The sequence below is a fragment of the Rana temporaria genome, chromosome 6 (assembly GCF_905171775.1).
Source record: "Rana temporaria chromosome 6, aRanTem1.1, whole genome shotgun sequence".
NCBI classification, from domain to species: domain Eukaryota; kingdom Metazoa; phylum Chordata; class Amphibia; order Anura; family Ranidae; genus Rana; species Rana temporaria.
Window position 1 is genome coordinate 100,076 of NC_053494.1, and position 14,264 is coordinate 114,339.

Here is a 14,264-nt window from a genome sequence, read left to right on the forward strand (position 1 = left end):
CCACGCCGTTAAAGCCAGCGACTGTAAAGCAGGGTGGAAGATCGGACCCTGTGACAGAAGATCTTCTCTCAGGAGTAGACGCCAGGGGACGTCTGCCACCAGACGCACCAGGTCCGCGTACCAGGAGCGGCGCGGCCAATCTGGGGCGATCAGGATTGTTGGTATTCCCTCGGCTTCCACCCTGCGCAGCAGGCAAGGAAGAAGCTTCAGAGGAGGGAAGGCGTAGATTAGGTGACAGTGACCCCAAGGTGCTACCAATGTGTTTGACGCGTCCGCCCACGGGTCCTTCGACCTGGCCACGAACCGTGACACCTTCCGATTGAGACGGGACGCTAGAAGGTCCACGTCTGGAGTGCCCCATTTTCGGCACAGACTCTGAAACACCTCCGGCTCGGAGCTCCAGTACATTGATTGGAAGGCGGGACTCCTGAGTCCAGTGCCCCTGGGCTGACTGGGTGCCCCAAACGCCCCCCCAGCCGGAGAGGCTGGCATCCGTTGTGACCACTGTCCAATGGCACGGCAGAAACAACTTCCTGGTCCGAAGCACCGGAGACGTCAGCCACCACACCAGGGAAGACTTGACCAGATGACTCAATCGAATCTGGTAATTCCAGAGAAGACGGGAGCTTGTCCCAACGTGACAGAATTTCCTTCTGTAGCACCCGGGTGTGGAATTGGACATCGAAAGAGGCCACCATCAGACCCAGAACCCTCATGCAGAATCGAAGAGATGACCACTTCTGGGTCGACAACTGCTGCACCGCTGATTGCAGGGTCTTCAGTTTCTCCGTCGGGAGGAACACTCTCGCCTCCGCGGAATCCAGGACTAGCCCCAGGTATTCCAGACTCTGGGACGGAACCAACACTGACTTCTGGAGATTCAGAAGCCAGCCGAACTCTTGGAGAGTCTGACACGTGATAGACACGTCCTCTTCTAATTCTGAGGAAGCTCTCAGGAGAAGGTCGTCCAGATATCCCACGATAGCGATCCCTCGCTGCCTCAGCAGGGCTAGAATCGGGGCGAGCACCTTGGTGAAAACCGGCGGTGCCGAGGCCAAGCCGAACGGGAGGGCCACAAATTGAAAGTGGTCCTCTCCGACCACCAGAAATCTCTGGTGCTTTGCGCATATGGGAATATGTAGGTACGCGTCCATGATATCTGACGCCATAAAGTCCCCCTGATGAAGCGCTGCCACTACCGAGCGAATCAACTCCATCCTGAATTTTTGCACTTTGACAAAACAATTGAGGGCCTTGAGGTCCAGGATTGGACGGACCTCTTCCTTCTTGGGGAGTACAAACAGATTTGAGTAAAACCCCTGAAACCGTTCGGTCGAGGGAACCGGCACAATCACTCCCCTGGCCAGAAGGTCCTGGACAGCCCCTGACAGATCCTTCCGGCAATCCGGAGGAAGCTGGAGGTTGGAAGGAAAAAATCTGTTTAGTGGACAAGAAACTATCTTGTACCCCGAGGAAACTACTTCGCAAACCCAACAGTCGGAAAGAAGAGACCTCCACCGAGCCGCAAATTTGCGAAGCCGGCCCCCCACCCGAGATGTGGGCGGGGGCAAACCTTCATGCGGAAGCAGGTTTGTCCGCAGGCTTGCGGTACCAGGTGCGCTTCTGCCCTGCAGCGGGGGTCTTAGCACCTTGAAAACTTTTTCCTGCCACACTGGGCGGGTGAAAAAAACACTTGGGGGTAGTAAAGGAGGGCCCTTGCTTAAGCCCGCATCACCTGACATTACAGAACCAGAGCCAGACGCAATAGCAGGGCCTGATTCTGTGTCAGAGACATCCCCAGAAACAGGCTCAGGGAGGGGGCGCTTTTTACCCCCCTTCTGGCAACGTAGCGCTTCAATCCTGGCGAGAAACGCCTCAAGGACTGCCGTCATAGCCTCTACAGAGGCGGCAGGGGCACTAAGGGTTAACTCAGGCATTGCTGGGGAAGAAGCTCCTGGTTCAGGCTCCATGATGCCCCACCGCTTGTCCACCCTGGTACAGAACAACCCACCGGTCACCTCCCGGCTGCAGAAACAGAAGGCAGGGGCCCCCAGGGAACTCACCACCCCACCCGGTTGCAGTGTGAGCTGAAAACGCTGAGGAATGCTGAGAAGTGCTGGCTGCGCTGTCCCTCAGGGATGATTCGCAGGCTTTTGCAGCGCTATTTCAGGCACTAGAGGCCAAGACTTTTTCAAGATGGCCGCCGTCTGAGGCAAAAAGCAACATGCTGGCTACAAGAAAATGGCAAAATGGCGGCCAAAGGCGGTTTAAAAACTCAGTGACACAACACCACACACAGCAGCACCCCCAAATGTAAAAAAAAAAATTCACAGCCCCCCGCAACACATGGTCCCCAGTGGCGATAAAACCCCAGGAGGCCCCAGCCTCACAGCCGCCACCCAGCACGGGGAAGGAGGGAGAGAGGAAAGTAGGACGGACCCTCAGTCGACCTCCCCAGGGAAGCACCAGCCATACCACCTTGCCAGGGCAAGGGGCCCACTTACCCATCCTACGACCACCGGCTGGAGGCATTCCGGACAGAACCAACGTCCACTAACGGCATGGCCGTCGGCCAGACACACTGTGACAAGGCCATAGAGACCGGTCATATGTGCGCCCTGGAACATGTAGTTCCCCGGCCTCACCCTGTCGTGGACGACCCAGAGCTGAGCTGAGGGCCGGCACACGCACGATGGCCGAACATGGGGGGACTACAAGAGTCAAGACCCAGCCTGTCACCCAGTCAGCAGTTGATAGAAGAATCACAGGATTCAAAATGCAGGAACAAACAAAATAAAAGCGAGAAAAAAAAAAAAAATAATCGCAAAAAAATTCCAGAGTGCAGGGACTCCAGGGTGCAGGGACTCCAGGGTGCAGGGACTCCAGGGTGCAGGGACTCCAGGGTGCAGGGACTCCAGGGTGCAGGGACTCCAGGGTGCAGGGACTCCAGGGTGCAGGGACTCCAGAGTGCAGGGACTCCAGAGTGCAGGGACTCCAGAGTGCCTGACCTCTCCTGACATTAGGCAGGAAAAAAAACTGGAGCTGCTGAGGCAGAGTGAGGGATATACACGGGGAACCACGCCCCCTGGGAGGAGCTGTACTGAGGAAAGTGTTGTTAACACTTAAAGTGATGTTTTTCTGCCCAACTCTCCTGGAAGGAAGGTGAATAACCCCAAGGTCAAAGGCTGCTGTGTCCGTCCATGAACGGAAGAGAAAAGTATTCATACCCCTTGAAATTTCCCACATGTTGTCATGTATGGAAGACAAGCTTGAGTGGAATTGTCAGAAAAATCATCCAAGGTTATTCCAACGGAAAATCTGATCGTGTGTACGCAGCATAACAAGACTGTCCTGTATTTGTCTCCATCCATCTTCCCATCAACTCTGACCAGCTTCCCTGTCCCTGCTGAAGAAAACCATCCCCACCACATGATGCTGCCACCACCATGTTTCACAGTGGGGATGGTGTGTTCAGGGGGATGTGCAGTGTTAGTTTTCCCCACACATAGCGTTTTTTTGTGTCATGTGACCAGAGCACCTTCTTCCACATGTTTGCTGTGCCCCCTCCCCCACATGTTTGCGGTGACCCCTCCCCCACATGTTTGCTGTGTCCCAATAAAATACATTTATGTTTTTGGTTGTAACAAAATGTGGGAGATTTCAAGGGGTATGAATACTTTTTCCAGGCTCTGTATATAGAGGGGTATGAATACTTTTTCCAGGCACTGTGTGTATATATATATATATATATATATATATAAATAAATAAAGAGAGAGGACACTGACGGGGGAGGGGCAGACGTACCGGCGTGGTCTCGGAGAGGCCGGTTCTCATGGCGCTGAGTAGGACTTCCTGGGACACGAGGTCCCCCTCCCCGCAGTCATGGAGAGACGCCGCCAGCACGGTAGCCGCCGCCTGAGGGGGAGGAATGAGACAAAGAATGAAAACACCTGTGTGCTTAGGCACTGATGGGAGTTCTGAGCCTGGAAAGCTGGATGAACATGAAATGTCAGCTTCTCCGGGGCCTTCGCACACAGGCAGATCGATCACTACGCAAATCTCATCCGATCATGTGTCCGGCACCCCGGAACACTCACCACAAGAGACGGAACACCGCAGGTCAGAAGACGGGGGAGGGCGCCCCCTGCTGGTGACAACCTGTAACACAGACATGATTAGCACTGTGACCCCCCCTCCCCCTCCCCACCATGAATGTGAGAAAAGAGAACGCTGGAGGGACTCACGTGTCCGGGAGGGACTGCAGACGGAGGGCGAGGACCGACACCAGGAAGACGGACACTTCTGTGATGTGAATACGAGAGACATCCCAGAGATGGACCTGAAATACAAACCCAGCATTCCCAGTGACACCATCGTCTCCACCATTCCCAGTGACACCATCGTCCCCACCACCATTCCCAGTGACACCATCGTCTCCACCACCATTCCCAGTGACACCATCGTCTCCACCACCATTCCCAGTGACACCATCGTCTCCACCACCATTCCCAGTGACACCATCGTCTCCACCACCATTCCCAGTGACACCATCGTCTCCACCACCATTCCCAGTGACACCATCGTCTCCACCACCATTCCCAGTGACACCATCTTCTCCACCACCATTCCCAGTGACACCATCTTCTCCACCACCATTCCCAGTGACACCATCTTCTCCACCACCATTCCCAGTGACACCATCTCCTCCACCACCATTCCCAGTGACACCACCATTCCCAGTGACACCATCGTCTCCACCACCATTCCCAGTGACACCATCGTCTCCCACCACCATTCCCAGTGACACCACCGTCTCCACCACCATTCCCAGTGACACCATCGTCTCCCACCACCATTCCCAGTGACACCACCGTCTCCCACCACCATTCCCAGTGACACCACCGTCTCCCACCACCATTCCCAGTGACACCATCGTCTCCACCACCATTCCCAGTGACACCATCGTCTCCCACCACCATTCCCAGTGACACCACCGTCTCCACCACCATTCCCAGTGACACCATCGTCTCCCACCACCATTCCCAGTGACACCACCGTCTCCCACCACCATTCCCAGTGACACCACCGTCTCCACCACCATTCCCAGTGACACCATCGTCTCCACCACCATTCCCAGTGACACCATCGTCTCCACCACCATTCCCAGTGACACCACCATTCCCAGTGACACCATCTCCTCCACCACCATTCCCAGTGACACCATCTCCTCCACCACCATTCCCAGTGACACCATCTCCTCCACCACCATTCCCAGTGACACCATCTCCTCCACCACCATTCCCAGTGACACCACCATTCCCAGCGACACCATCGTCTCCACCACCATTCCCAGTGACACCATCGTCTCCACCACCATTCCCAGTGACACCATCTTCTCTGCATCCACCAATAAAAAGGGACACATTCCATACTTCCAGTGCCATCTACAGGAAAAAGGCAACAGAAGGCTGCCCCCTACAGTCTATAAGTAATACAATCCAATATGGGAGATGGTTAAGTGTTTATGGGGTTGAGGGGGAGGGGGAGAGGTATAGTAAAGGGGGGGGTTTCTTTCTTTTTCGGGAGGGTGAATGTATCTGAAACGCATCATAAAACGGGTAGAAAACGCCATACAGGTGACAAACTTCAGTCTATTAGACTTACCTCTCCCTCCACACAGGACACCACAGACTGAATGGCAGGACCGTCATCTAGCAGACGCTGGCAGAACCCCACACTAACATGGCAACAAGCATACAGAACCTGCAAGAGGGAACCACATATCAGAAGACACTCCCAGGAGGAGGCAGAGACAGGGGGCGGAGAGATAGAGGGAACAAATCTGACCAGACACTCCCAGGAGGAGGCAGAGACAGGGGGCGGAGAGATAGAGGGAACAAATCTGACCAGACACTCCCAGGAGGAGGCAGAGACAGGGGGCGGAGAGATAGAGGGAACAAATCTGACCAGACACTCCCAGGAGGAGGCAGAGACAGGGGGCAGAGAGATAGAGGGAACAAATCTGACCAGACACTCCCAGTAGGAGGCAGGGGGCGGAGAGATAGAGGGAACAAATCTGACCAGACACTCCCAGGAGGAGGCAGAGACAGGGGGCGGAGAGATAGAGGGAACAAATCTGACCAGACACTCCCAGGAGGAGGCAGAGACAGGGGGCGGAGAGATAGAGGGAATAAATATCAGAAGACACTCCCAGGAGGAGGCAGAGACAGGGGGTGGTGGAGAGGGAACAAATCTGACCAGACACTCCCAGGAGGAGGCAGGGGGCGGAGAGATAGAGGGAACAAATCTGACCAGACACTCCCAGGAGGAGGCAGAGACAGGGGGCGGAGAGATAGAGGGAACAAATCTGACCAGACACTCCCAGGAGGAGGCAGAGACAGGGGGCGGAGAGATAGCGGGAACAAATATCAGAAGACACTCCCAGGAGGATGGTGGAGAGGGAACACATCTGACCAGACACTCCCAAGAGGCGGAGAGATAGAGGGAATAAATATCAGAAGACACTCCCAGGAGGAGGCAGAGACAGGGGGTGGAGAGATAGAGGGAACAAATATCAAAAGACACTCCCAGGAGGCGGCAGAGACAGGGGGTGGTGGAGAGGGAACAAATCTGACCAGACACTCCCAGGAAGAGAAAGGGACGGAGGGATAGAGGGAACAAATCTGACCAGACACTCCCAGAAGGAGGCAGAGACAGGGGGCGGAGAGATAGAGGGAACAAATCTGACCAGACACTCCCAGGAAGAGAAAGGGACGGAGGGATAGAGGGAACAAATCTGACCAGACACTCCCAGAAGGAGGCAGAGACAGGGGGCGGAGAGATAGAGGGAACAAATCTGACCAGACACTCCCAGGAGGAGGCAGAGACAGGGGGCGGAGAGATAGCGGGAACAAATATCAGAAGACACTCCCAGGAGGGTGGTGGAGAGGGAACACTTCTGACCAGACACTCCCAAGAGGCGGAGAGATAGAGGGAACAAATATCAGAAGACACTCCCAGGAGGAGGCAGAGACAGGGGGCGGAGAGATAGCGGGAACAAATATCAGAAGACACTCCCAGGAGGATGGTGGAGAGGGAACACATCTGACCAGACACTCCCAAGAGGCGGAGAGATAGAGGGAACAAATCTGAGCAGACACTCCCAGGAGGAGGCAGAGACAGGTGGCGGAGAGATAGAGGGAACAAATATCAGAAGACACTCCCAGGAGGAGGCAGAGACAGGGGGCGGAGAGATAGAGGGAACAAATATCAGAAGACACTCCCAGGAGGGTGGTGGAGAGGGAACACATCTCTGTAGACATTCCCAGAAAAGATTAAGAGTAACAAAAAAAAACAAAAAAAAACGAAAATATTACCTTCAGCTGGCTGAGAGTGAGCTGAGAGTCAGATGATGAGCAGGAGAAGAGAGTGCCGGAGCCGGACAACAACCTGTCCGAGACATACATACAGACCTGCAGAGACAGACAAGAGGGGTCACAGAGGACACTTCTAGAGCCTGCTCCAGTCATGGCCTACACTTGTGATCCGGTCTGAAGCCTGTCCTGGAAGTAATTACTAGAACGCAGACAAACCTTTTCCTTTAGCAGGCGGTGAGGAGTGGACACGGGGACGTCACATACAGCTGCTAGGACATGAAAGTAGAGACTCAACCAACGTCCCTCTCCGGAGGTCTCTGAAAGGGAGGACAGATATCACAGTACAAGAAAAAATGACATGGGGTAGGAGAAAGTCTCCTCTGATTGGACACTTGAAGACATACCTTGCCTCAGGCGCTGGGTCCGCTCAATGATGGCGTCCAATACATCTTTATAATCAGACAGAAGGCTGGTGAAGAGTTGAGCGCAGTCCGCTGGGGCCCCATAGCTGGCACTGGCACAGAGGGACACCAAACACTAGAAGGTGGAGACAACCATTAGAGGAACCCGCAGAGGCCCACAAAGTACACAGAACTGAGGACACCACTTACCTCCAAACTCCTCTCCACCAAGACATCCTCATCACTGGGGGGAAAGGAGAAGATGATCCGCAGGACTCCCAGGAAATCCCCCGAACAGTTCTGTAGAGCGCTGCACAAGAATTCCAGATATGAGACAGGGCAAGAGAGACACCGGGCAAGGACAGAGACTGGGAAAGACAGACCGGGAAAGAGAGAGACTGGGAAAGAGAGAGACCGGGAAAGACAGAGACCGGGAAAGACAGAGACCGGGAAAGACAGAGACCGGGAAAGACAGAGACCGGGAAAGACAGAGACCAAGAAAGAGAGAGACCGGGAAAGAGAGAGACCGGGCAAGAGAGAGACCGGGAAAGAGAGAGACCGGGAAAGAGAGAGACCGGGAAAGAGAGAGACCGGGAAAGACAGAGACCGGGAAAGACAGAGACCGGGAAAGAGAGAGACCAAGAAAGAGAGAGACCGGGAAAGAGAGAGACCGGGCAAGAGAGAGACCGGGCAAGACACGTAATGCACTTCCAGATACAGTCATGTTGAAAAGTTTCATTAGTTTACTTGTTGCCATGTTGTGTTGTATGATTGGGCCATTCTGTGATCCCCTTCAGTTACAGAATAGGAATCCAATAAGAAATACACATACATCCCATATATTAACAATGGGGGGGGACACTACACCACAACTGTATGAGAGACGAAACCTGTATGGCTCTCATGGTCGGGTGTCGGGGTGAAGGACAGGTTGGAGCTCAGTATCGATCAGCTTAGGGCAGGTTCTCTTTACAGAGACAAGGCCTGTATGGCTCTCATGGTCGGGTGTCGGGGTGAAGGACAGGTTCTCTTTACAGAGACAAGGCCTGTATGGCTCTCATGGTCGGGTGTCGGGGGGGAAGGGCGGCTCAGAACTCACCGTGACGCCTCTGGATGACTCCGGAAACAGTAGTAAGAGTTCAGAAGAAGGAAGAGATCCGAGAGGAAGGACGAGGTCCACGAACACTGGAACCAGAATCAACACACAATCCAATCAGAAACCTTCTACTATATAGTCCCACCTCCCAGGACACTATATATCACCTGCCGCACATCCTCCTTCACGGATTGGCTGATCAGCTGCAGAAGGAAATGAGGGATCTGTAGCTCCTCACAGAGGTCAGAGAGCAGGGCTGGGTCACAGGTCGATGAGAGGAGGTTACAGATGACACGGACAGCTGGACGAAGGCGCGATACAGCTTCCAGCGACACCTAGACACACATCATATTCACATTGTGAGGATGGACACCAGGATGAACAATTCTGGTATATACAGTATCATTGTGTTGTGGGTAATGTGTGGATCATCGTACAAGGGCATTGTGGGTAATGTGTGGTCATCATACAGGAGCATTGTGGGTAATGTGTGGATCATCGTACAGGGGCATTGTGGGTAATGTTGGGTCATAGTACAGGGGCATTGTGGGTAATGTGGGATCATCATACAGGAGCATTGTGGGTAATGTTGGGTCATAGTACAGGGGCATTGTGGGTAATGTTGGGTCATAGTACAGGAGCATTGTGGGTAATGTGGGGTCATCATACAGGGGCATTGTGGGTAATGTGTGGATCATAGTACAGGGGCATTGTGGGTAATGTTGGGTCATAGTACAGGGGCATTGTGGGTAATGTGTGGATCATCGTACAGGGGCATTGTGGGTAATGTTGGGTCATAGTACAGGGGCATTGTGGGTAATGTTGGTGTGACGGTATCGGTATGATATCCCCGTCAACGTTCCCTTCTTCCCATAACGAAAATCACCCCAATATTCCACGAGGAGGGATATCCCTGGAATCGCCCAGAAAGCCACACATGAGACAAGCTTACTGCTAGAACAAGACACTTTAATGACACAAAAACTCAGCTTATATGTGGTTACAGCCTGTTAGGAACGCCCCCCTCACACAGTGGGGTTTCCCATACAGATTATAGGAGACAAGTCGGAGCCGACCATGCAGACACGTTTCTTTAGATAAAGACATCAGTGGAGTTAATTAATACACTGAAGCAATCAGAATAATTAACATCCCACTTCTCTAATCATTTAGCCTGAGGATACAATACACATCTTTTAAGGGTAAACACAGATCTTCTTCACACAACACAATAGATCAATTAACGTTTAGAATAGTGAGGGGACATTAGCACGTCAATAACCTGTCAGAGGAATGAATCACACATGAAATTCCTTTCTACCTCTACCCATATGGCTAGCAGGGAGCAGTAAACTGAGACATATAGGCAAATGTATCACAATGGCCCCCCTTTTGCTCCCTGCTCCGGCAAACCCGGTTGGACCTTCCCTGGTCCAGTAGGGTTGACTGGTTCAGAGCTTTTAGTCCGAGGTTAACTCCGTTTGGCATGACTGACCTCCCTTGACAACTGCTTCAGGCTCAGGTATGTCACCGGGTCATCAGATCACACGCCGGTCAGTCTCCAAGTCTTTGTGCGATCTGCAAAGTCACCAGAAGTCAGTGTGAAGACAGCGAATGGGTCTGTGCGCCGCCGTCTAGGTGTCCCGCTATGGGAGGGGGCAGGTTATGGCTCTGAAGTGACAATCACAGGAGATTCATAAAAAGAAAAAGTTATATTTGTTGAAATGCTGTAGCACTGGTGCTCAGAGTCCGGGGGGGGGGGGGGAAATCAGAGCCCCATAAGATCAGCCACCCCCTGCTCCCTCCGCACCCGCCGGTTCTCCTCTTGGAGCTTCTCCAGCTCCATCTCCAGTTCATGGAGCCTGGGGGGGTCAGCCCGCTGTGACCTCAGGTGGTTGTTCTCCTCCTCCATGCGGCTTATGCACTCCTCCAGCTCCATGTACTCACGGATCAGATCCTGCTTGCTCATGTCCTGCAGGCTCTCCACGTGGTCCTTCATCATCAGGAACTGGGTGGTGGTGTAAGGGGCCATCGGTGGGCCCTTGGTGAACATCTCGGCCCGCATCTGGGATGCCCGCTGCGACTCCCTCTCCTCCAGTCGCTTCTTCTCCTCCCAGGTCAGCTTGTTATACGGCTTCCAGGACCTCTTCTTCTTGGGGGGTAGCTGGCGGTGCCTCTTTCTGCCCAGCTCCCTCCAGGGCCCCTCCGTCTCATGGCTGTCGCCCATGACCAGCTGACAATGGTGTTCCCTGTTGTCCGTAATACCAGATTGTACCGCGAGGACTTCGTAAACGGTGTCCGATGGTTCTTCCGGACCCAGCTCCTGGAGATCCCAAGCCGAGTCTACACAATGGGCTGCTGCTGGTGGGCGGTACCCAGGTTGAGACCAATTTGACCTGGTGTTGTCACTCATGGGGCAATTCTGCTTGAAGTGACCCAGCTGTTTGCACCGGAAGCAGCGTTGTTCGTTGTCCTCCTGGCGTGGATAGCGAGGGCTAGATGTCATCGGTCTGTTAGGAGGTTGGCATCTAGCGGCTGGTGGGTGTGAGGGCACCGTTTGTGGTGGAGGTTGTACCCGTGGTGTGACCTGGTTTGTCTTGCGAGTATCCGCATATTCATCCGCCAACTTCGCGGCCTCTGGTAGAGTCATGGGCCTGCGATCTCTCACCCAATCTTTGACGTCCGTCTGGATGTGATTGTAAAATTGCTCCAGGAGCATTAGTTGCAAAATGTCCTCTGCGGTGGTGGCCCGGCTGCTGTTAACCCAGTTAGAGGCCGACCGGGGACAACTGGCATGCCCATTCCGCGTAAGAGTCTTTCGTGGTTTTGCGCGAGTCCCTGAACTTCTGTCGGTGGGACTCTGGGGTTACTGCATAACGAGCCAGGAGCGCTTCTTTAACCCGGGCGTAGCTATGGATATCCTGATCTGGCACGGTCCGGAAAGCATCAGAAGCTTTGCCTGACAGTTTGCCTGACAATATTACAACCCAGTCTCCTCTAGCTATTCGGTGCAGGTTACATTGTCGCTCAAAGTCTGCCAGGTAGTTATCAATCTCACAGTCCTTTTCATCAAAAGCTTTAAAAGCGCTAAACGGAATCTTCCTTGTGTCTGCTGTGCTGTACTCACTGTTTGGAGAATGTGCGGCTGCTTGTTGGACTGCTGCCAGTTTTAACTGTAGCTCTGCGTCTCTTATTTCTTTAGCCTTCTGTAGCTCTGCGTCTCTTATTTGTTTAGCCTCCTCCGCTAACAGGTCCATCACTTTCAGCACCACATCCGGCGTTGGGTTCGGGCCGAACCACGCTAGCTTCTCTCTCATTAGCTTGTTGGTTGGTGACTCCAACTGAATCACTGGTGTCTCCATCTCTTGTACTGCTGGCGTTGCTGCAATCCCGTCCTCCTGGTCTAGCTCCATTGATTCTGCTATGATGACCCGCTTGGTTTTGTTGCTAGCAATCCTTCCACGAACTTCCAGTAGTTCTTCCAGTGTCTGCTTGGAATCCGGGTGTAAAGGGGAATAGAAGGGAAGATCCCGCTGCTGCCAACCATTTGTGACGGTATCGGTATGATATCCCCGTCAACGTTCCCATCTTCCCATAACGAAAATCACCCCAATATTCCACGAGGAGGGATATCCCTGGAATCGCCCAGAAAGCCACACATGCCAAGCTTACTGCTAGAACAAGACACTTTAATGACACAAAAACTCAGCTTATATGTGGTTACAACCTGTTAGGAACGCCCCCCCTCACACAGTGGGGTTTCCCATACAGATTATAGGAGACAAGTCGGAGCCGACCATGCAGACACGTTTCTTTAGATAAAGACATCAGTGGAGTTAATTAATACACTGAAGCAATCAGAATAATTAACATACTACTTCTCTAATCATTTAGCCTGATGATACAATACACATCTTTTAAGGGTAAACACAGATCTTCTTCACACAACACAATAGATCAATTAACGTTTAGAATAGTGAGGGGACATTAGCACGTCAATAACCTGTCAGAGGAATGAATCACACATGAAATTCCTTTCTACCTCTACCCATATGGCTAGCAGGGAGCAGTAAACTGAGACATATAGGCAAATGTATCACAGTTGGGTCATAGTACAGGGGCATTGTGGGTAATGTTGGGTCATCGTACAGGAGCATTGTGGGTAATGTGGGGGGTCATAGTACAGGGGCATTGTGGGTAATGTTGGGTCATCGTACAGGGGCATTGTGGGTAATGTGGGGTCATTGTACAGGGGCATTGTGGGTAATGTTGGGTCATAGTACAGGGGCATTGTGGGGTCATAGTACAGGAGTGTAACAGAACGTCCCACACTCCGCTTGAGTGCTTCCGTCATATTCCGCTTCCTATCAGTCTGGATATAGATATCGGATATTCCAGCTGCTCTCAGCACACAACGAGACGAGACTTGTCTGTCTGCTGAACATGGAGTCTTTAATAGAACCAAGAATACAACCTTATATACAGTTAGAGGAGGTAACCAGAACATAAATTAACATGAGCTAATTAACTAATCATTTACCCAGACTAGGCGACTCATAGATATGACCTTTCAGGGTAGACATCACGTCTCCTTGCTCACCTGCTATACAATACACATTATCATAAGTGTAAACACAGGACATCTTCACACAATAGCAGGGTCAATTAGCACATAGAACAGAGAGATGGCTGGAGGTGAGGGCATTAGCATCTCCTTACACTGTATGTCCCAACTGTATGAATCAGTCACTCTAATATGGCATATACAGGGTCTCCAGGCATACAGCTCACAAAGAGCACCGTTCCCCCAATGCCAGGGCCCATGATCGCAAGGCAAGAAGCGAGCATTCAGTCCCCTCCAAAAGCCTATGTCCCGGGTGAGTCTGTCACAAGGAGCATTGTGGGTAATGTGGGGGGTCATAGTACAGGGGCATTGTGGGTAATGTGGGGGGTCATAGTACAGGGGCATTGTGGGTAATGTGGGGGGGTCATAGTACAGGGGCATTGTGAGTAATGTGGGATCAGGGAATACACTGACCGGAGGGTTGCAGTCCCGTAGCCGGCCATGGACTTTCTTCCTGAAGTTGGGGTCGCGGAGGAGAAGGAAGGGGGTACTCAGCTGGGCCACAGACGGGTCAGTAGCTTCCAGTAGTGCGGACCATTCATCGTCGCTGTCCTGTATACACAGACACAATGTCTCCATCATCACATGTTCAGATATACAGCCCACCTACCACACGCCGTGTATACAGACCCCCCCTACCTCGTTCTCCAGGTGGACCACTTCAATGCTGTGCATTTGCCTCTTCTCCCGGACAAATTCCTTCTCATAGTCCTGAGATATGGGGTTCCCCCTGACACACCATGAAGAAGAATACAGAACAGGTGTA

At 52.6% G+C, this 14,264-nt stretch overlaps 1 protein-coding gene across 4 annotated transcripts in view; it reads right to left on the reverse strand.

Moving 5' to 3' along the window:
* Positions 1-14,264, reverse strand: part of STK36 (serine/threonine kinase 36) — a 68,911-nt gene that overhangs the window by 17,253 nt on the left and 37,394 nt on the right. For all 4 annotated transcript variants that reach the window (XM_040355797.1, XM_040355796.1, XM_040355798.1 and 1 more), the window contains 12 exons: positions 14,138-14,228; positions 13,913-14,050; positions 9,042-9,209; positions 8,878-8,963; positions 7,989-8,088; positions 7,782-7,914; positions 7,594-7,694; positions 7,378-7,473; positions 5,666-5,764; positions 4,246-4,340; positions 4,099-4,159; positions 3,806-3,916 (listed from right to left, as the gene is read on the reverse strand). In XM_040355797.1, the coding sequence (XP_040211731.1) occupies positions 3,806-3,916; positions 4,099-4,159; positions 4,246-4,340; positions 5,666-5,764; positions 7,378-7,473; positions 7,594-7,694; positions 7,782-7,914; positions 7,989-8,088; positions 8,878-8,963; positions 9,042-9,209; positions 13,913-14,050; positions 14,138-14,228 (1,279 nt within the window). The remainder of the gene's footprint in view (positions 1-3,805; positions 3,917-4,098; positions 4,160-4,245; positions 4,341-5,665; positions 5,765-7,377; positions 7,474-7,593; positions 7,695-7,781; positions 7,915-7,988; positions 8,089-8,877; positions 8,964-9,041; positions 9,210-13,912; positions 14,051-14,137; positions 14,229-14,264) is intronic.